Source organism: Nematostella vectensis, chromosome 13 (genome assembly GCF_932526225.1).
Source record: "Nematostella vectensis chromosome 13, jaNemVect1.1, whole genome shotgun sequence".
NCBI classification, from domain to species: Eukaryota; Metazoa; Cnidaria; class Anthozoa; order Actiniaria; family Edwardsiidae; genus Nematostella; species Nematostella vectensis.
The window spans coordinates 5,781,294-5,800,827 of record NC_064046.1 but is presented as its reverse complement, the minus strand read 5'-3'; the positions used below and the strand labels follow the sequence as shown (position 1 = coordinate 5,800,827).

Here is a 19,534-nt window from a genome sequence, read left to right as displayed (position 1 = left end):
AAAACAAAAAACAAGTAAAATAATTAAAAATGTACATGAGTTATATATTTAAGCCAACCCTCACTACTTTCACTTCGTGACCGTTCTACGATATCCACGTTATCCATCGAGCTCAGAAAATCGACAGGGTTTAATAGATATTCTGAATTCAAGAACGTTTTTTAAATGTACTAGACTTACCATTGCTTAAGTCAATAGTGGCCCTTACTTCTGGGTCTCCAGCAAGGGTTGGGCACAACACTGCCAAACAAAGGTCGGAAAAGGTGGCCTGGTAGTGTCCGCCCTGTTAATGAAATCGGTAAATTTTAGTATTTTGAGATTTTTGCGGTATTAAGAATACAAACATAAACTGGTAATAAGAACCTATTTTTAGCCTAGACAGGTTCTTAGGGGGAAGGTCAAAACGAATGTCATCTGGGGGGCCCATCTGTGGTGTAACCCCCTACAAAAGAATTCAGGTGCTCGAAATCAGGAGAGGAGGGGATGTACAACTAGTCCACAGCAGAGGGCAACTTTTTTTTACCTCGCGCGACCATGGTAAACAAAGTTGGAAATTTGATAAAATGATTCCATTTATCCCTTTTATCTCATCCATTCTTGCTCCTTGTATACCCAAGTCATGAAAGACCATTAGTGTCGTTGCGTCTACAACGTCAATAGGATCGTCATTTCTTTCAATGATTCTTCCACTGGCATTTCGGATGGTGATATTCCTCTCGCGCAGGTTGGCAATGGCCACTTGATACAAGAGCTACAGATAAAACAATTCCAATTAGTTTGTGGTTGAACAATACTCTCCCTATATCGGTACAGTGGAGACAGAATGCTGTGGAGACATCTTTTTTCAATTTGAAAAATAATACATGTGCAATGATTTGGTTTATTGATTCTGATAACTCGTGTCCAAAATATTTAATTCATAATTGAAATTTTGAATCCATAACTAACTGTGGAATCTATATAAATTAATAAGTCTAAGAATGCGATTGGACTTGGTGTAATTGTTGTAATCACCTCGTTTGTATCGGAAGCAGTGAAACGTCTTTGGAAGGTTGTGTCCCTTCCACGGAGACGGACTCTAATGTTGCCTTCGCCTTCAGCACCGACGAGGTGTTGTAGGTCCTAAAATGTAGACAGAAATCATAAATAGTTTCAAATTTAAGGTTTAATCCTTACATATTCTTGGTCTGATGTTGGTGCCGAAAACAAATCGAGTTAAAATGCATCGACCTTCTACAAATGCTGCCAGGGAGCTTCTCCTATGACGTCATGCTGTAAAAACCGCTCGGCGAACTGACTTGCTTGATGCACAATTTCGTAATATATTTTTCTTGGATAAGAGAATAAGACAACATTCGCATGTAATTTTAGATGTCATTCTTTGCAAATAGGAGCGCGCGAGAAAAAAAGCTCCCTGTGTGTCGATCTCCGTGACGTCCAGGGTCCCTGAGGATGCTTGTCCATGAACTGCTTACCCTCTCTTGATCCCTTCTTAACCCTTCTTCGTACTCTCTGTCTTGCTGGTCACGTCTATTTTTTCTGTCTCTGCAATAATGCAATGTTTTTTTTGTACACATAAAAACGACTTAAAAAAAAATATGTGAATGTTTAGTAAAACTGTTAAAAATTGTTCCAAGCTATTAAATGTCACGTACCTCTTCAATTTCTAACAAACGTTGTCTTTCCCTATCCTGTAAAAAAGCAAAATAAAAATTATTTATAATAAATAAACAGAAATGATGACTATGTGTATATCCCAATGTTAACATACCGGACGGTTCTACATTGAATATTGTTCGATATTCTTTTTAAATATTTCCCACGTTTAATTGGTCCATTCTGAGACTTTCTAGGTATTCCCTACCCTGCTCCTCTCGAACATTTCTTCGGTCTCTGTAATTAAAATAAAAGAGTTATCAAATTATAAAACACACTTATGAGAATAAAAGAAAGACAATGCGAAAGGGTCCTACAATTCACAACTCAGAAAATTTAGATACTTCAGCATAAAAGGCAGCCTAACACATTAATTGAAGCATCTATTCGAAGGGATGCCCAATTATTTTAATTTAGAGTTTAAAGTCACTGACAGCTCCTTTGGGGAGATTATATAAAAAAGCATCGACTCGCAGTAATCTGCCGAATGTTTAATTAACTGGTTTACATGTTCTCTCTTCTTCGTAAAAGTGCAGCTTCAGCCTCCTCCCCGGCAGCAATAATCCTTTCCTGTCACTGAAAAAAAAAACATGTTTAGCCCCAAATGTCAATGGAAGGGGATACATTTTTCTTTTCCCTTATAATTTTGTTATCCATGTCACCTATTTATATCAGCTTTGCTGAAGGGATTTACCTGGGAAAATATTAGTAAATAAATAAACAAATATTTTTTGCAGCTCCTGATCAGATTTGTCTTATGTTACCCAATTTATAAAACCTCTAAGTATTGGTATCTAGATTGGATGCCTATACTGAAACATCGAAGGTAGTTATACTTTTTTTATGATCTTCTATTCAGTGCTGTACTGAGTAGTAAATGATAAGTGTTAAAGGGACCGTTTTTTACCTGGGCACACAAATGTAATAACTTACCGTCAGCCATATCAATGATACAATGAACTTGTGCATCGGTAAAAGGCTCACCAACTTCCACAGGTAAAGCCACTACAACACACTCATGAAACCTCATTAACGGTGCAAATGGGCCTATAAAAATACATACATGCATGTGTATCTATATATTATGTAACATAAAATATATCTATAAAAATTAAACAAATTACAAATTACCAGTAATAAAGAGACAGATAAGTCTGTAATCTTATTTGACGAGCTCCTAATTATTTATTTATTTATAACAATACCAATATACGGTACACGTCACAATAATACCCAAATACTGTACATTGTGTTACGGGAACCGCCACCACCCCTCTTCTAGACACCATTTACATGTAGCTGAATACCTCTTGAATAAATCCAAACGATTTTGTCAGAGTTTGATTGACCAAAGATGGACTAGTAATCACCATTTACTCCCAGATGTGGAGATCTACTTCTCTGATGCATAGTAGATTGAATGAATGGAATAACCATGTTTAAACCCCAGTCCTTGAGAAAAAAACATACATACCACCCCAGAAGCCAGAAGTCCTGTCAGAATCTGAGGTGGACCCACCCCAGACAAGTCCTCTTTCTAAAATGCAAACTCATTATTTATCATCAAAACCAGTATTCATTTTTATATCTTCCCGTTGATGATAAAAGTTTGATATGATGATGCGATACACATTTGTTTCCCCAAGTTCTTTGGATGTTAGAGGAGGCGAATGAAAAACGTGCATTCTAATCAAGGTAATCAAGAGAGGTGACAGCAGTACAGTGAAAAGGACGGAGATATGCAATTGTAAATAACTGATGTGATGGAAAGCTTTTTTTTTTCAGGTAATCTTATGCCTTACCATGGCAAACTGTTTTCTGTTGATGCCCAATTGAGGGCGATCAGGAACCCAACCCTTGTTTGCAATTGAATCTGCAGTAAAAACACTGCCATGGGTACTGGCAGTACTGAGATTGGCAAACAAGGGTTGATGCCTCTACAGCTCCCCAAAATTGCTGAAACTCGACGATAGGACTAATTCGACCTAAAACATAAAAAAGAATGCATGCTTTTTACAGACAAACAACAACAACAAAACCTGGAAGGAAAATTTCTGTGGCTAGAAGGCGTCAATTAAAATACCTTGTAGAAAATGCCATTTTTAACTCGTGAATGCTTGCAAAGCATTTAAGAGTTATTGGAGGGACTCCTGTGTCACTCGATCGTCGGATCGTTGGATCGATCATCCGTAAACTGTGGTATCTTTGGTAAGTATGTATGCTTTGTTGTGTAGCTAGACGGCTCACAGAATAGATGCAAACATCAAAGCCAGGTCCATACTATCAATTGAAAAACTTGTTAGTGCATAGAGCACACTTGATAAAACACAAGAGGATTATTGAGGAACATGGCCAAGGCTTTAAATTTTATGTTCACAAAATTACTCAATTAACGTTTAACTGAATTCAACCCACAACGCATGGGTAATTGGTAGTAATGCTGTTTCTTTCAATGTGTTAAATAATGGCCCACAGGAGCTGGAAAGACAATGTTATGCTATTCCTGCATTACTTCTAAATGGAGTAACAATTTGGCATTCCTGCTTAAAGAGAAGAGAGTGCCCTTGAGGAAATTGAAAAGTAACACAACTGCTTGGATGAGTGAAGGAGCCCATGTTATGTGTGCAACAAAGGCATTTGGCCTGGGTATTGACTAAAAAAATGTCCGGTTTGTCGTTCCTCACATTATGCCAGAGTGTGTTGAGCACTACTACGAGGAGGCGGGACGAGCTGGCAGAGATGGTGATCCAGCAGTATGCACCCTTTATAATCGCTTTGAGGACAGAACCAAAATTATGAACTCGATTGCTTAGTTGGAAAGGGAAGAACAGAAACAGCTAAAAAGATGGCAGCTTGATGACACTGTCAAATACTGCTTGGAAACAAGCTGTAGACATATATTTTTTGGCATACTTTGGAGAAAATGCTGTCAATGTGCAGAACTGCCGAGAATACTGTGATAATTGTCTAGTTCAACAAAAGATAACAGGAGGATGTGACTCAGCTATCAATAAAAGCACTAGACTGTGTTACCTCCATGAGCATAAACAAAAGAGTGACATTGAAACTTCCAAACTATCAATTGCAATTAGGTTTTGTTTTGAAATCAACACATTACTCTAAATAGAGTGATAGACCAGTTAAAATATATTATTTTGTTTTTTAAATAGCTATTTAGTTATAGTATATTCCTTTACATCAATCAAGCAAAAAAAAATAATAACACGAACACGATCTACAACTGTATTTGTAACAATTAAAATCCACTCTGTAGCCTGAAACATTACGGGAGAACAAGGTCTGAATATATAAATATTTAATTTCGATATGTAGGGGTGCAATGATACCACGGATTTCAAGTCTATTTCTACAATACTATCCTTGAATTTCATGATTTTTGAAGAAAAAAATCCTGGTGATCCGCAAGTCATCAATAGACTGTATTTTAGACATGACTTCAACTTTCTGGTTCAGCACCCTCTACAAACTGCTGAAAGGAGAACTTCCTAACTCCTGGGAAGCATTCATGCATCTTCCTATTAAAATTTTCCTTCACTTCATCGGTCCCTAGTCTCTTGAGTTAACCTAATCAAATGTGTTGGTTTTGATATACCTACGACATAAACCATAAACATTTGTTTGTAACATTGTGACAGTAACAAGTCATGCTGTCACTAAAATTTGTTTGTTCAACAATTAAATGACATAATGACAAAACAGTGACAGATAATAAACCATTTGTCACTATAACAACTGGTGCCTACTTTAAAGAATAATTATTTATGTCATATCAGATGCAGGACACCGACAAATAATTTATACACATTTTATACAAAAAGATTATAATTTTAATGGGTTAAACCACAATATTTTGTTAATAATCTTCTCTATCAAACTTGCCGGATTTTTTTTTTCACATGTTTATGAAATGGGTTTGAGACCCATATGATAAATTTTATAAAAACTGATCATTATTATGTATGAAAAAAATTGAAATTAATGATATAAAGCTCTCATTGCAATAATATACACTTGTTTGATGACATTTGCACAGTTTTTGCTTGCAACTTTTGGATCGTATCATAGTAATTGCATTGCTTTGATTACAGCACCTCTGTAACTACGATACAGCATATATTGTCCCCTGGTGTTTAGGTGGACCCCATCACTCAGCAAACCTTTTGAGGGGGATTTAAACAAAAAGCAAACGAGAGATCATTGATCACTACCTGTAAATATTTATTAACGATGTCTGCTTGGCGCCTAAAATGAATGTTATCGGCTCTTGGGATTATCAAACAGACACCAACAACTTTAACATTGTACGTTTCCCTAAGTTCGCGGGTCAAATTCTCAATTTCTGACCCAATTGTCTCCGGCCGCTTGGTCCCAATGTCGTTCGTTCCTAATTTTAGAATAACGATGTCGGCTTTCATTTTTTCGAAGCCGTTTGTTTTGATTTTGCGTTTCAACCTCTGCACTGTTAAGCCGCCGATGCCATGCATGACGACAGTTACCTCTGCTGGATCGTTGTCAAGAGTTCTCAATAACCATTGCCAATGGCTTCTTTTGTGTGTTTCTATGACAAATTAAAAAAGAAAAACCTACAACCCGACTATGGAAAATTTCGCAAAGGTGAAACGGTTTTCTCTAACGGTTATTTTTTGTCAAGGATCTTTTAACGTGATTTGTCGTTTGGATTGTGTTCAGAATGTTTAAATAAATGATTGGAAAGCATTTCCTAAGGATTATTTTGATTGTCCCTTGATTGTACGTTGAGCCTGGTAAAGATTTGTTGTTTACCGTTAAGATGAACTCAACGTCAAATTCAGATTTGTAAGTTAACTTCAACCGGCACAATCTTCCCACAATCCAATCTTGTTCCTGATTATTCTTGGAATCAAATTCTTGAGAAATCCTTGAATAGTTCTTGAAAACTTCTTGAAAAAACGTTGTCGAAAGAGACAGTAAGTCTGTTTCGCTTCCTTGAAAGTTCAAGAGTGACAACGACAACAAACTGATCTGATTGTAACACGTGAGCATGATACGTCATAACGGCGAGGATTCGCCATACGTCAAAACTCCCCACAGGTGGTAGACTGAGCTGACCCATTTTGTAATTGAAATTATTGTTTTACAAGCATAATGCAATAGTCCTATTCACAGTCCCCGCCGCCATCTTGGACGCGAACACGAAAACGAGGCGAGAGTTGTCTCGAAAACATAGACGCCATCTTGATTTCTAGCTGTGTTGCACGTATCGCTAAGAACTCTTCAAAAGTCGATTTTGGGCCTTCTAGATAATTATATGGATGATTCAAACGAAGTTTCTCCAACTTTAAAAAGCAAAGGAAAGCAGTGTGCAGTTAAAGGCTGCTCAAATTCATTTTATGACCCGGAAACTGGCTTGCATTTCTTTAAGTTTCCTTCGACTCCTGCTTGGCGTCGCACTCGCTGGTACAATTTGATCGGCAGGCAACACAAACGAGATGGTTTTGAAGTTACAGTGAGGACGTCTACAACGTCAATAGGATCGTCATTTCTTTCAATGATTCTTCCACTGGCATTTCGGATGGTGATGGTGATTCAAGACAATCAACAAAACTCACATTGATTCGGTTGTAAGGGCCAGTCTCGCCTCAGCCTCTGCTACAGCAGCTTGTATGCGATCCTGGGTAACTGTAAAAAAAAAAAAAAACAAGTAAAATAATTAAAAATGTACACGAGTTATATATTTAAGCCAACCCTCACTACTTTCACTTCGTGACCGTTCTACGATATCCACGTTATCCATCGAGCTCAGAAAATCGACAGGGTTTAATAGATATTCTGAATTCAAGAATGTTTATTAAATGTACTAGACTTACCATTGCTTAAGTCAATAGTGGCCCTTACTTCTGGGTCTCCAGCAAGGGTTGGGCACAACACTACCAAACAAAGGTCGGAAAAGGTGGCCTGGTAGTGTCCGCCCTGTTAATGAAATCGGTAAATTTTAGTATTTTGAGATTTTTGCGGTATTAAGAATACAAACATAAACTGGTAATAAGAACCTATTTTTAGCCTAGACAGGTTCTTAGGCGGAAGGTCAAAACGAATGTCATCTGGGGGGCCCATCTGTGGTGTAACCCCCTACAAAAGAATTCAGGTGCTCGAAATCAGGAGAGGAGGGGATGTACAACTAGTCCACAGCAGAGGGCAACTTTTTTTAACTCGCGCGCATGGTAAACAAAGTTGGAAATTTGATAAAATGATTCCATTTATTCCTTTTTTCTCATCCATTCTTGCTCCTAGTATACCCAAGTCATGAAAGACCATTAGTGTCGTTGCGTCTACAACGTCAATAGGATCGTCATTTCTTTCAATGATTCTTCCACTGGCATTTCGGATGGTGATATTCCTCTCGCGCAGGTTGGCAATGGCAACTTGATGCAAGAGCTGCAGATAAAACAATTCCAATTAATTTGTGGTTGAACAATACTCTCCCTATATCGGTACAGTGGAGACAGAATGCTGTGGAGACATCTTTTTTCAATTTGAAAAATAATACATGTGCAATGATTTGGTTTATTGATTCTGATAACTCGTGTCCAAAATATTTAATTCATAATTGAAATTTTGAATCCATAACTAACTGTGGAATCTATATAAATTAATAAGTCTAAGAATGCGATTGAACTTGGTGTAATTGTTGTAATCACCTCGTTTGTATCGGAAGCAGTGAAACGTCTTTGGAAGGTTGTGTCCCTTCCATGGAGACGGACTCTAATGTTGCGTTCGCCTTCATCACCGACGAGGTGTTGTAGGTCCTAAAATGTAGACAGAAATCATAAATAGTTTCAATTTTAACGTTTAATCCTTACATATTCTTGGTCTGATGTTGGTGGCGAAAACAAATCGAGTTAAAATGCATCGACCTTCTACAAATGCTGCCAGGGAGCTTCTCCTATGACGTCATGCCGTAAAAACCGCTCGGCGAACTGACTTGCTTGATGCACAATTTCGTAATATATTTTTCTTGGATAAGAGAATAAGACAACATTCGCATATAATTTTAGATGTCATTCTTTTCAAATAGGAGCGCGCGAGAAAAAAGAGCTCCCTGTGTGTCGATCTCCGTGACGTCCAGGGTCCCCGAGGATGCTTGTCCATGAACTGCTTACCCTCTCTTGATCTCTTCTTAACCCTTCTTTGTACTCTCTGTCTTGCTGGTCACGTCTATTTTTTCTGTCTCTGCAATAATGCAATGTTTTTTTTGTACACATAAAAACGACATTTAAAAAAATATGTGAATGTTTAGTAAAACTGTTAAAAATTGTTCCAAGCTATTACATGTCACGTACCTCTTCAATTTCTAACAAACGTTGTCTTTTCCTATCCTGTAAAAAAGCAAAATAGAAATTATTTATAATAAATAAACAGAAATGATGACTATGTGTATATCCCAATGTTAACATACCGGACCGTTCTACATTGAATATTGTTCGATATTCTTTTTAAATATTTCCCACGTTTAATTGGTCCATTCTGAGACTTTCTAGGTATTCCCTACCCTGCTCCTCTCGAACATTTCTTCGGTCTCTGTAATTAAAATAAAAGAGTTATCAAATTATAAAACACACTTATGAGAATAAAAGAAAGACAATGTGAAAGGGTCCAACAATTCACAACTCAGAAAATTTAGATACTTCAGCATAAAAGGCAGCCTAACACATTAATTGAAGCATCTATTCGAAGGGATGCCCAATTATTTTAATTTAGAGTTTAAAGTCACTGACAGCTCCTTTGGGGAGATTATATAAAAAAGCATCGACTCGCAGTAATCTGCCGAATGTTTAATTAACTGGTTTACATGTTCTCTCTTCTTCGTAAAAGTGCAGCTTCAGCCTCCTCCCCGGCAGCAATAATCCTTTCCTGTCACTGAAAAAAAAATCATGTTTAGCCCCAAATGTCAATGGAAGGGGATACATTTTTCTTTTCCCTTATAATTTTGTTATCCATGTCACCTATTTATATCAGCTTTGCTGAAGGGATTTACCTGGGAAAATATTAGTAAATAAATAAACAAATATTTTTTGCAGCTCCTGATCAGATTTGTCTTATGTTACCCAATTTTTAAAACCTCTAAGTATTGGTATCTAGATTGGATGCCTATACTGAAACATCGAAGGTAGTTATACTTTTTTTATGATCTTCTATTCAGTGCTGTACTGAGTAGTAAATGATGAGTGTTAAAGGGACCGTTTTTTACCTGGACACACAAATGTAATAACTTACAATCTTCCCACAATCCAATCTTGTTCCTGATTATTCTTGGAATCAAATTCTTGAGAAATCCTTGAATAGTTCTTGAAAACTTCTTGAAAAAACGTTGTCGAAAGAGACAGTAAGTCTGTTTCGCTTCCTTGAAAGTTCAAGAGTGACAACGACAACAAACTGATCTGATTGTAACACGTGAGCATGATACGTCATAACGGCGAGGATTCGCCATACGTCAAAACTCCCCACAGGTGGTAGACTGAGCTGACCCATTTTGTAATTGAAGTTATTGTTTTACAAGCATAATGCAATAGTCCTATTCACAGTCCCCGCCGCCATCTTGGACGCGAACACGAAAACGAGGCGAGAGTTGTCTCGAAAACACAGACGCCATCTTGATTTCTAGCTGTGTTGCACGTTTCGCTAAGAACTCTTCAAAAGTCGATTTTGGGCCTTCTAGATAATTATATGGATGATTCAAACGAAGTTTCTCCAACTTTAAAAAGAAAAGGAAAGCAGTGTGCAGTTAAAGGCTGCTCAAATTCATTTTATGACCCGGAAACTGGCTTGCATTTCTTTAAGTTTCCTTCGACTCCTGCTTGGCGTCGCACTCGCTGGTGCAATTTGATCGGCAGGCAACACAAACGAGATGGTTTTGAAGTTACAGTGAGGACGTCTACAACGTCAATAGGATCGTCATTTCTTTCAATGATTCTTCCACTGGCATTACGGATGGTGATGGTGATTCAAGACAATCAACAAAACTCACATTGATTCGGTTGTAAGGGCCAGTCTCGCCTCAGCCTCTGCTACAGCAGCTTGTATGCGATCCTGGGTAACTGTAAAAAAAAAAAAACAAGTAAAATAATTAAAAATGTACATGAGTTATATATTTAAGCCAACCCTCACTACTTTCACTTCGTGACCGTTCTACGATATCCACGTTATCCATCGAGCTCAGAAAATCGACAGGGTTTAATAGATATTCTGAATTCAAGAATGTTTTTTAAATGTACTAGACTTACCATTGCTTAAGTCAATAGTGGCCCTTACTTCTGGGTCTCCAGCAAGGGTTGGGCACAACACTACCAAACAAAGGTCGGAAAAGGTGGCCTGGTAGTGTCCGCCCTGTTAATGAAATCGGTAAATTTTAGTATTTTGAGATTTTTGCGGTATTAAGAATACAAACATAAACTGGTAATAAGAACCTATTTTTAGCCTAGACAGGTTCTTAGGCGGAAGGTCAAAACGAATGTCATCTGGGGGGCCCATCTGTGGTGTAACCCCCTACAAAAGAATTCAGGTGCTCGAAATCAGGAGAGGAGGGGATGTACAACTAGTCCACAGCAGAGGGCAACTTTTTTTACCTCGCGCGACCATGGTAAACAAAGTTGGAAATTTGATAAAATGATTCCATTTATTCCTTTTTTCTCATCCATTCTTGCTCCTAGTATACCCAAGTCATGAAAGACCATTAGTGTCGTTGCGTCTACAACGTCAATAGGATCGTCATTTCTTTCAATGATTCTTCCACTGGCATTTCGGATGGTGATATTCCTCTCGCGCAGGTTGGCAATGGCCACTTGATACAAGAGCTGCAGATAAAACAATTCCAATTAATTTGTGGTTGAACAATACTCTCCCTATATCGGTACAGTGGAGACAGAATGCTGTGGAGACATCTTTTTTCAATTTGAAAAATAATACATGTGCAATGATTTGGTTTATTGATTCTGATAACTCGTGTCCAAAATATTTAATTCATAATTGAAATTTTGAATCCATAACTAACTGTGGAATCTATATAAATTAATAAGTCTAAGAATGCGATTGAACTTGGTGTAATTGTTGTAATCACCTCGTTTGTATCGGAAGCAGTGAAACGTCTTTGGAAGGTTGTGTCCCTTCCATGGAGACGGACTCTAATGTTGCCTTCGCCTTCAGCACCGACGAGGTGTTGTAGGTCCTAAAATGTAGACAGAAATCATAAATAGTTTCAATTTTAACGTTTAATCCTTACATATTCTTGGTCTGATGTTGGTGGCGAAAACAAATCGAGTTAAAATGCATCGACCTTCTACAAATGCTGCCAGGGAGCTTCTCCTATGACGTCATGCCGTAAAAACCGCTCGGCGAACTGACTTGCTTGATGCACAATTTCGTAATATATTTTTCTTGGATAAGAGAATAAGACAACATTCGCATATAATTTTAGATGTCATTCTTTTCAAATAGGAGCGCGCGAGAAAAAAGAGCTCCCTGTGTGTCGATCTCCGTGACGTCCAGGGTCCCCGAGGATGCTTGTCCATGAACTGCTTACCCTCTCTTGATCTCTTCTTAACCCTTCCTTGTACTCTCTGTCTTGCTGGTCACGTCTATTTTTTCTGTCTCTGCAATAATGCAATGTTTTTTTTGTACACATAAAAACGACATTTAAAAAAATATGTGAATGTTTAGTAAAACTGTTAAAAATTGTTCCAAGCTATTACATGTCACGTACCTCTTCAATTTCTAACAAACGTTGTCTTTCCCTATCCTGTAAAAAAGCAAAATAGAAATTATTTATAATAAATCAACAGAAATGATGACTATGTGTATATCCCAATGTTAACATACCGGACCGTTCTACATTGAATATTGTTCGATATTCTTTTTAAATATTTCCCACGTTTAATTGGTCCATTCTGAGACTTTCTAGGTATTCCCTACCCTGCTCCTCTCGAACATTTCTTCGGTCTCTGTAATTAAAATAAAAGAGTTATCAAATTATAAAACACACTTATGAGAATAAAAAAAAGACAATGTGAAAGGGTCCCACAATTCACAACTCAGAAAATTTAGATACTTCAGCATAAAAGGCAGCCTAACACATTAATTGAAGCATCTATTCGAAGGGATGCCCAATTATTTTAATTTAGAGTTTAAAGTCACTGACAGCTCCTTTGGGGAGATTATATAAAAAATCATCGACTCGCAGTAATCTGCCGAATGTTTAATTAACTGGTTTACATGTTCTCTCTTCTTCGTAAAAGTGCAGCTTCAGCCTCCTCCCCGGCAGCAATAATCCTTTCCTGTCACTGAAAAAAAAATCATGTTTAGCCCCAAATGTCAATGGAAGGGGATACATTTTTCTTTTCCCTTATAATTTTGTTATCCATGTCACCTATTTATATCAGCTTTGCTGAAGGGATTTACCTGGGAAAATATTAGTAAATAAATAAACAAATATTTTTTGCAGCTTCTGATCAGATTTGTCTTATGTTACCCAATTTATAAAACCTCTAAGTATTGGTATCTAGATTGGATGCCTATACTGAAACATCGAAGGTAGTTATACTTTTTTTATGATCTTCTATTCAGTGCTGTACTGAGTAGTAAATGATGAGTGTTAAAGGGACCGTTTTTTACCTGGACACACAAATGTAATAACTTACAATCTTCCCACAATCCAATCTTGTTCCTGATTATTCTTGGAATCAAATTCTTGAGAAATCCTTGAATAGTTCTTGAAAACTTCTTGAAAAAACGTTGTCGAAAGAGACAGTAAGTCTGTTTCGCTTCCTTGAAAGTTCAAGAGTGACAACGACAACAAACTGGTCTGATTGTAACACGTGAGCATGATACGTCATAACGGCGAGGATTCGCCATACGTCAAAACTCCCCACAGGTGGTAGACTGAGCTGACCCATTTTGTAATTGAAGTTATTGTTTTACAAGCATAATGCAATAGTCCTGTTCACAGTCCCCGCCGCCATCTTGGACGCGAACACGAAAACGAGGCGAGAGTTGTCTCGAAAACACAGACGCCATCTTGATTTCTAGCTGTGTTGCACGTTTCGCTAAGAACTCTTCAAAAGTCGATTTTGGGCCTTCTAGATAATTATATGGATGATTCAAACGAAGTTTCTCCAACTTTAAAAAGAAAAGGAAAGCAGTGTGCAGTTAAAGGCTGCTCAAATTCATTTTATGACCCGGAAACTGGCTTGCATTTCTTTAAGTTTCCTTCGACTCCTGCTTGGCGTCGCACTCGCTGGTGCAATTTGATCGGCAGGCAACACAAACAAGATGGTTTTGAAGTTACAGTGAGGACGTCTACAACGTCAATAGGATCGTCATTTCTTTCAATGATTCTTCCACTGGCATTTCGGATGGTGATGGTGATTCAAGACAATCAACAAAACTCACATTGATTCGGTTGTAAGGGCCAGTCTCGCCTCAGCCTCTGCTACAGCAGCTTGTATGCGATCCTGGGTAACTGTAAAAAAAAAAAACAAGTAAAATAATTAAAAATGTACATGAGTTATATATTTAAGCCAACCCTCACTACTTTCACTTCGTGACCGTTCTACGATATCCACGTTATCCATCGAGCTCAGAAAATCGACAGGGTTTAATAGATATTCTGAATTCAAGAATGCTTTTTAAATGTACTAGACTTACCATTGCTTAAGTCAATAGTGGCCCTTACTTCTGGGTCTCCAGCAAGGGTTGGGCACAACACTACCAAACAAAGGTCGGAAAAGGTGGCCTGGTAGTGTCCGCCCTGTTAATGAAATCGGTAAATTTTAGTATTTTGAGATTTTTGCGGTATTAAGAATACAAACATAAACTGGTAATAAGAACCTATTTTTAGCCTAGACAGGTTCTTAGGGGGAAGGTCAAAACGTAAAGTTGGAAATTTGATAAAATGATTCCATTTATTCCTTTTTTCTCATCCATTCTTGCTCCTAGTATACCCAAGTCATGAAAGACCATTAGTGTCGTTGCGTCTACAACGTCAATAGGATCGTCATTTCTTTCAATGATTCTTCCACTGGCATTTCGGATGGTGATATTCCTCTCGCGCAGGTTGGCAATGGCCACTTGATACAAGAGCTACAGATAAAACAATTCCAATTAGTTTGTGGTTGAACAATACTCTCCCTATATCGGTACAGTGGAGACAGAATGCTGTGGAGACATCTTTTTTCAATTTGAAAAATAATACATGTGCAATGATTTGGTTTATTGATTCTGATAACTCGTGTCCAAAATATTTAATTCATAATTGAAATTTTGAATCCATAACTAACTGTGGAATCTATATAAATTAATAAGTCTAAGAATGCGATTAAACTTGGTGTAATTGTTGTAATCACCTCGTTTGTATCGGAAGCAGTGAAACGTCTTTGGAAGGTTGTGTCCCTTCCACGGAGACGGACTCTAATGTTGCCTTCGCCTTCAGCACCGACGAGGTGTTGTAGGTCCTAAAATGTAGACAAAAATCATAAATAGTTTCAATTTTAACGTTTAATCCTGACATATTCTTGGTCTAATGTTGGTGCCGAAAACAAATCGAGTTAAAATGCATCGACTTTCTACAAATGCTGCCAGGGAGCTTCTCCTATGACGTCATGCCGTAAAAACCGCTCGGCGAACTGACTTGCTTGATGCACAATTTCGTAATATATTTTTCTTGGATAAGAGAATAAGACAACATTCGCATATAATTTTAGATGTCATTCTTTTCAAATAGGAGCGCGCGAGAAAAAAGAGCTCCCTGTGTGTCGATCTCCGTGACGTCCAGGGTCCCCGAGGATGCTTGTCCATGAACTGCTTACCCTCTCTTGATCTCTTCTTAACCCTTCTTCGTACTCTCTGTCTTGCTGGTCACGTCTATTTTTTCTGTCTCTGCAATAATGCAATGTTTTTTTTGTACACATAAAAACGACATTTAAAAAAATATATGAATGTTTAGTAAAACTGTTAAAAATTGTTCCAAGCTATTAAATGTCACGTACCTCTTCAATTTCTAACAAACGTTGTCTTTCCCTATCCTGTAAAAAAGCAAAATAAAAATTATTTATAATAAATAAACAGAAATGATGACTATGTGTATATCCCAATGTTAACATACCGGACGGTTCTACATTGAATATTGTTCGATATTCTTTTTAAATATTTCCCACGTTTAATTGGTCCATTCTGAGACTTTCTAGGTATTCCCTACCCTGCTCCTCTCGAACATGTCTTCGGTCTCTGTAATTAAAATAAAAGAGTTATCAAATTATAAAACACACTTATGAGAATAAAAGAAAGACAATGCGAAAGGGTCCTACAATTCACAACTCAGAAAATTTAGATACTTCAGCATAAAAGGCAGCCTAACACATTAATTGAAGCATCTATTCGAAGGGATGCCCAATTATTTTAATTTAGAGTTTAAAGTCACTGACAGCTCCTTTGGGGAGATTATATAAAAAAGCATCGACTCGCAGTAATCTGCCGAATGTTTAATTAACTGGTTTACATGTTCTCTCTTCTTCGTAAAAGTGCAGCTTCAGCCTCCTCCCCGGCAGCAATAGGGAACTTAAACACCGGGCGTTTTGGCGAAGGCGACGGCAGCCGGAAGTGAGTTCAACTTCCGGTCCACGTTGCCGGGTGAAATGACTTGCCGTCGTTGCTTCGCGCCGACGTGAGTAGCTATTTTGACGTTGTGTCGAAAACGTGAGTATAGTTTTGCTTTATTTTGCCTTTCAAACTTGTAATTTCTTAACAAAACACTCCTGTGTCACTGTTTACTATGTAAGCTTCAATTTTAGAATCTCTAACGGCACTTTTTGATCGGATTCTCACATTTTTTCGACTCTAGGCCGCACATGGAAGCGTCATCAAAGAAACAGCAGTGAGTGTGTTTTTTCGGTTAGTTTTGAGGGCTTTGTTTTAAAAATAATTTATGATTTTCATTCATATATCAGAGCCATGGAGTGGACCGACGACCACGACAATTTGCTACTCCGAGAAATGGCTGTTAGTGAGCTTTTCAGCTACAAAAAAGGGAGTCCTGATCGTGGAAAGGTTTGGGTAAACATCCAAGAAACGCTAAACTCGATAGAAAATCAAAAATTTCTGCTGAAAGACAAGAGAGCCGTCCGTGATCGATGGACCCTTCTTCAAACCAAATTCAAGAAGCGTATAAGGGCAGAAGAAATGGCGAGTGGTATTAATTGTGAGCTTTCAGAAAAGGACAGTCTTATCGAAGAACTATGCGAGAAAGAAGAAAGCCAGACAGCCAACAACAAGAAGACAGAGGACAAGGCAGCCGCCGAGGATGTACGCAAAAAGGCGATGCAGAGAATGGGCGGTGGAAAAAGGAAAGCTAAAGCAGACGGCGAAAGTGACGAAGCTTCTACTTCGGGGGGTAAAAAGAGTAGGCGGAGTGGAGGAGAGGTTGTTTAGTTTTTACGTGAAAAGGCCAAAGCTGAACAACAGTCCCGAACGGAGCAAGCCAGGCAGCAAAGTCTTTAAATGGAGCTACTCAGAAAGCAATCAGAAGGCCAAATGCAATTAACCCAAGCACTTGTGCTAATGTTGCAAAAAATGAGTGAAAAGTAAGCACAACTTCAGACCTTTTACTATCGTTTTACCGTCCTTTAATACTGCATGACTGTTTACATTTCTCTTACTTTTATCGTTTATATTGTTACTGTGTACTAAAAAAAGGAATCCATGTTGGGTTATTTGAAATGCATGGACTCAATGCATGACTGAGTCCAGGTCCATGCCAGTTTGTTACTATGTCAAAGAGCCAATTTCAGATTGACAATAAGATATAAAAGCTGTTGTTTTATATTTGTATGACTATTGTTTGATTCGTAACACCTAGGCTATTCACTGAAATACTGATTCAATCAGGAAAACAAATTAGTAGGATGATCAAATTATTTATAGGATTATCAATTTATCGGATTGAATCAGTATGAATGTATGTATTATGGTGAAAATAAACAAAAGCATTTTTTGATACAAACTTTTTATAATTATCCCTCAAAACTCCATGATTCTTTTTTATTTAATATTTCTTTAAATGGAAAAGGCTATTACATTTTGAGAGATATTTTTGGTTTGAAAGGATCTGCGCTGCACGAGAGGGTATTACCTCATACATTGTTTTGTAAATTCAAGTTGCATAGAATAGCATAGCCAGCTTTAAAACAATTCAGCTTCAAATGCTTTTCAAACACCCCTGGTGCACCCCTGGCCTGCACCTATCTATTTTCAAACAAGACTACATTTAGCTAGCCCAAACTACTGTCCAAAGATGGCCAATATTCTAATCATAGCATATGGGTGTAGTCAGATGGGTTCTAGGCTGTTGGTGATTACAGTTAAAGTATCAATATTAATTTATTTTGCTGCTGAAGAACAAAAGGATCTGGCTATAAATAATTGTTATTGTTACAGTTATTGTCTATCCAGCAAAGTGCACCTTGATGTAATAGGTATTTTTGTTGCTGCCAAAAAACTTAGCTGTAATCTCCCACTGAGGTGTTTTAATTTAAGTAGTAGTATATTGAGGGAGGGTCAAGACCAAAGAACTCTGAAGTAGTGTTTCCATACAAGCAGGTTATTACATTCTCAAGAAATGCACAAACAAGGTACATTTTTCCAACACAACTAAGGTTAAGTTTCAGGTTCTTTTTGAAGTCCAAGAATTTGAAGTCGTTGATGATTTCTCCAAACAACCATTCTACTGACGACCGTACTGAGCTCATTCTTGAGTTGTACTCTTCAATCATGGGGGTCAAAACTCCATTACGGAAAGGGGTTTGAAGGTGTACCCTCAATGGGTACGCAGGGTCCCCATACATACACATCGCCTGACCAGTAGGGGAGAATGCATTGTTTTCTACTTCAAGCAAAATATTGGATTCCATCAGCATAAATGCATCATGTCTTTTGCCCTCTGAAAGAAAAGTTTTAAAAGTAGATATGAAAAATGCACATGACAGGAGTCAATTTTTAATTATTGTAAGTTTAGATGGTTAGAAAAGTCTCTACCCCTCTCCCCAGGTCGCTCTCCCTGTTCAATGGAACACTTCAATTCGTTTCGTGAGCACTTCACCTATTCTGTTTGAGGTGTATCAAATGTACTCATCAGATTAGCTAAGAAAAAATCCTCGGGGGTAATGATGTTTTTAGATGTCTTGCTCTTTTGTTTCTGGTGGGTGAGGTCTATAAATAAAAACACAACAAGTAGTCTCAAGATAAAACAGCTGAGTTTACTTACCGACTGGGCCATACATGTGTCCGATAAGGCCGTTAGGCAGCGCCACTGACTGAAACTTTAAAGAGTGCACTCTTTTATGACCATTATATACAATTCTTTGGTTTTGGCCTGGACGCGATATTGGTCGCACCGTTCCGTCTACAAAGCCAAAACAGTTGCTTAATGGGGCTCCCTTGGCAAAAATTGCATCAGCATATTCTTGTAACATCGGTGGATTGAGTATATCATAATTCCATTGCGAAATTCGATGGCAATGATTGTCAAATATATAGTCCATCAAGGTGTTTGTTATCATGCACAGCTCTGGCACAGGTCTACCAAACCGGCCGATCAGATCAGAATATCGACAAGGATAGCAAAAACGCCTTAGGAGCATACACAGAGCTTCATCTGCATCGCAGATTGTTCTTTGTGAACACTGAATAGTGGCTGGTAGTTGTAGAGCGTCAACTACTATCGGTATGTCTTGTTTTCGCATTCTAAACTCGGCAATGCACTCGTCTTCGTTCATGGTTTCCAGGTCAAATCTCTCGTAGAAATCGTAGGGAAAATACGGCTTTTTGAGCGGTTGTC

General features: G+C 37.9%; 1 protein-coding gene and 5 long non-coding RNA genes across 7 annotated transcripts; all 6 read right to left on the bottom strand.

Moving 5' to 3' along the window:
- Positions 1–606: 606 nt before the first annotated feature.
- On the bottom strand, positions 607–3,208 carry LOC125558926. 2 transcript variants are annotated; one of them, XR_007306161.1, is made up of 6 exons: positions 3,131–3,208; positions 2,590–2,643; positions 1,656–2,232; positions 1,476–1,545; positions 1,015–1,122; positions 607–751 (listed from the first exon to the last, which is right to left on the bottom strand). It is a non-coding gene; the product is annotated as an uncharacterized LOC125558926 (long non-coding RNA). The 2 variants fall into 2 exon arrangements; XR_007306160.1 differs by lacking the exon at positions 2,590–2,643.
- Positions 3,209–7,226: 4,018 nt separating this feature from the next.
- On the bottom strand, positions 7,227–7,856 carry LOC125558925. Its single transcript, XR_007306159.1, has 2 exons — positions 7,524–7,856; positions 7,227–7,335 (listed from the first exon to the last, which is right to left on the bottom strand). It is a non-coding gene; the product is annotated as an uncharacterized LOC125558925 (long non-coding RNA).
- Positions 7,857–10,642: 2,786 nt separating this feature from the next.
- LOC125559154 lies at positions 10,643–11,479 on the bottom strand. Its single transcript, XR_007306385.1, has 2 exons — positions 10,938–11,479; positions 10,643–10,751 (listed from the first exon to the last, which is right to left on the bottom strand). It is a non-coding gene; the product is annotated as an uncharacterized LOC125559154 (long non-coding RNA).
- A 791-nt stretch (positions 11,480–12,270) lies between these two features.
- On the bottom strand, positions 12,271–13,138 carry LOC125558992. The gene is made up of 4 exons (XR_007306229.1): positions 12,922–13,138; positions 12,622–12,650; positions 12,413–12,448; positions 12,271–12,302 (listed from the first exon to the last, which is right to left on the bottom strand). It is a non-coding gene; the product is annotated as an uncharacterized LOC125558992 (long non-coding RNA).
- A 920-nt stretch (positions 13,139–14,058) lies between these two features.
- LOC125558987 lies at positions 14,059–14,572 on the bottom strand. Its single transcript, XR_007306224.1, has 2 exons — positions 14,353–14,572; positions 14,059–14,167 (listed from the first exon to the last, which is right to left on the bottom strand). It is a non-coding gene; the product is annotated as an uncharacterized LOC125558987 (long non-coding RNA).
- Positions 14,573–18,190: 3,618 nt separating this feature from the next.
- LOC125558985 lies at positions 18,191–19,510 on the bottom strand. The gene is made up of 2 exons (XM_048720655.1): positions 18,962–19,510; positions 18,191–18,637 (listed from the first exon to the last, which is right to left on the bottom strand). The coding sequence occupies exons 1-2, from the start codon at positions 19,470–19,472 to the stop codon at positions 18,225–18,227; spliced, it is 924 nt and encodes a 307-aa protein (XP_048576612.1). The 5' UTR covers positions 19,473–19,510; the 3' UTR covers positions 18,191–18,224.
- Between the last annotated feature and the right edge of the window lie 24 nt (positions 19,511–19,534).

Coding starts and splice junctions, on each gene's coding strand:
- LOC125558985 (XM_048720655.1), bottom strand. CDS start 19,472: ATGAACGAAGACGAGTGCATTGCCGAGTTTAGAATGCGAAAACAAGAC. Junction 18,638..18,961: donor ACACATGTATGGCCCAGTCG/GTAAGTAAACTC, acceptor CTTTTCTTTCAG/AGGGCAAAAGACATGATGCA.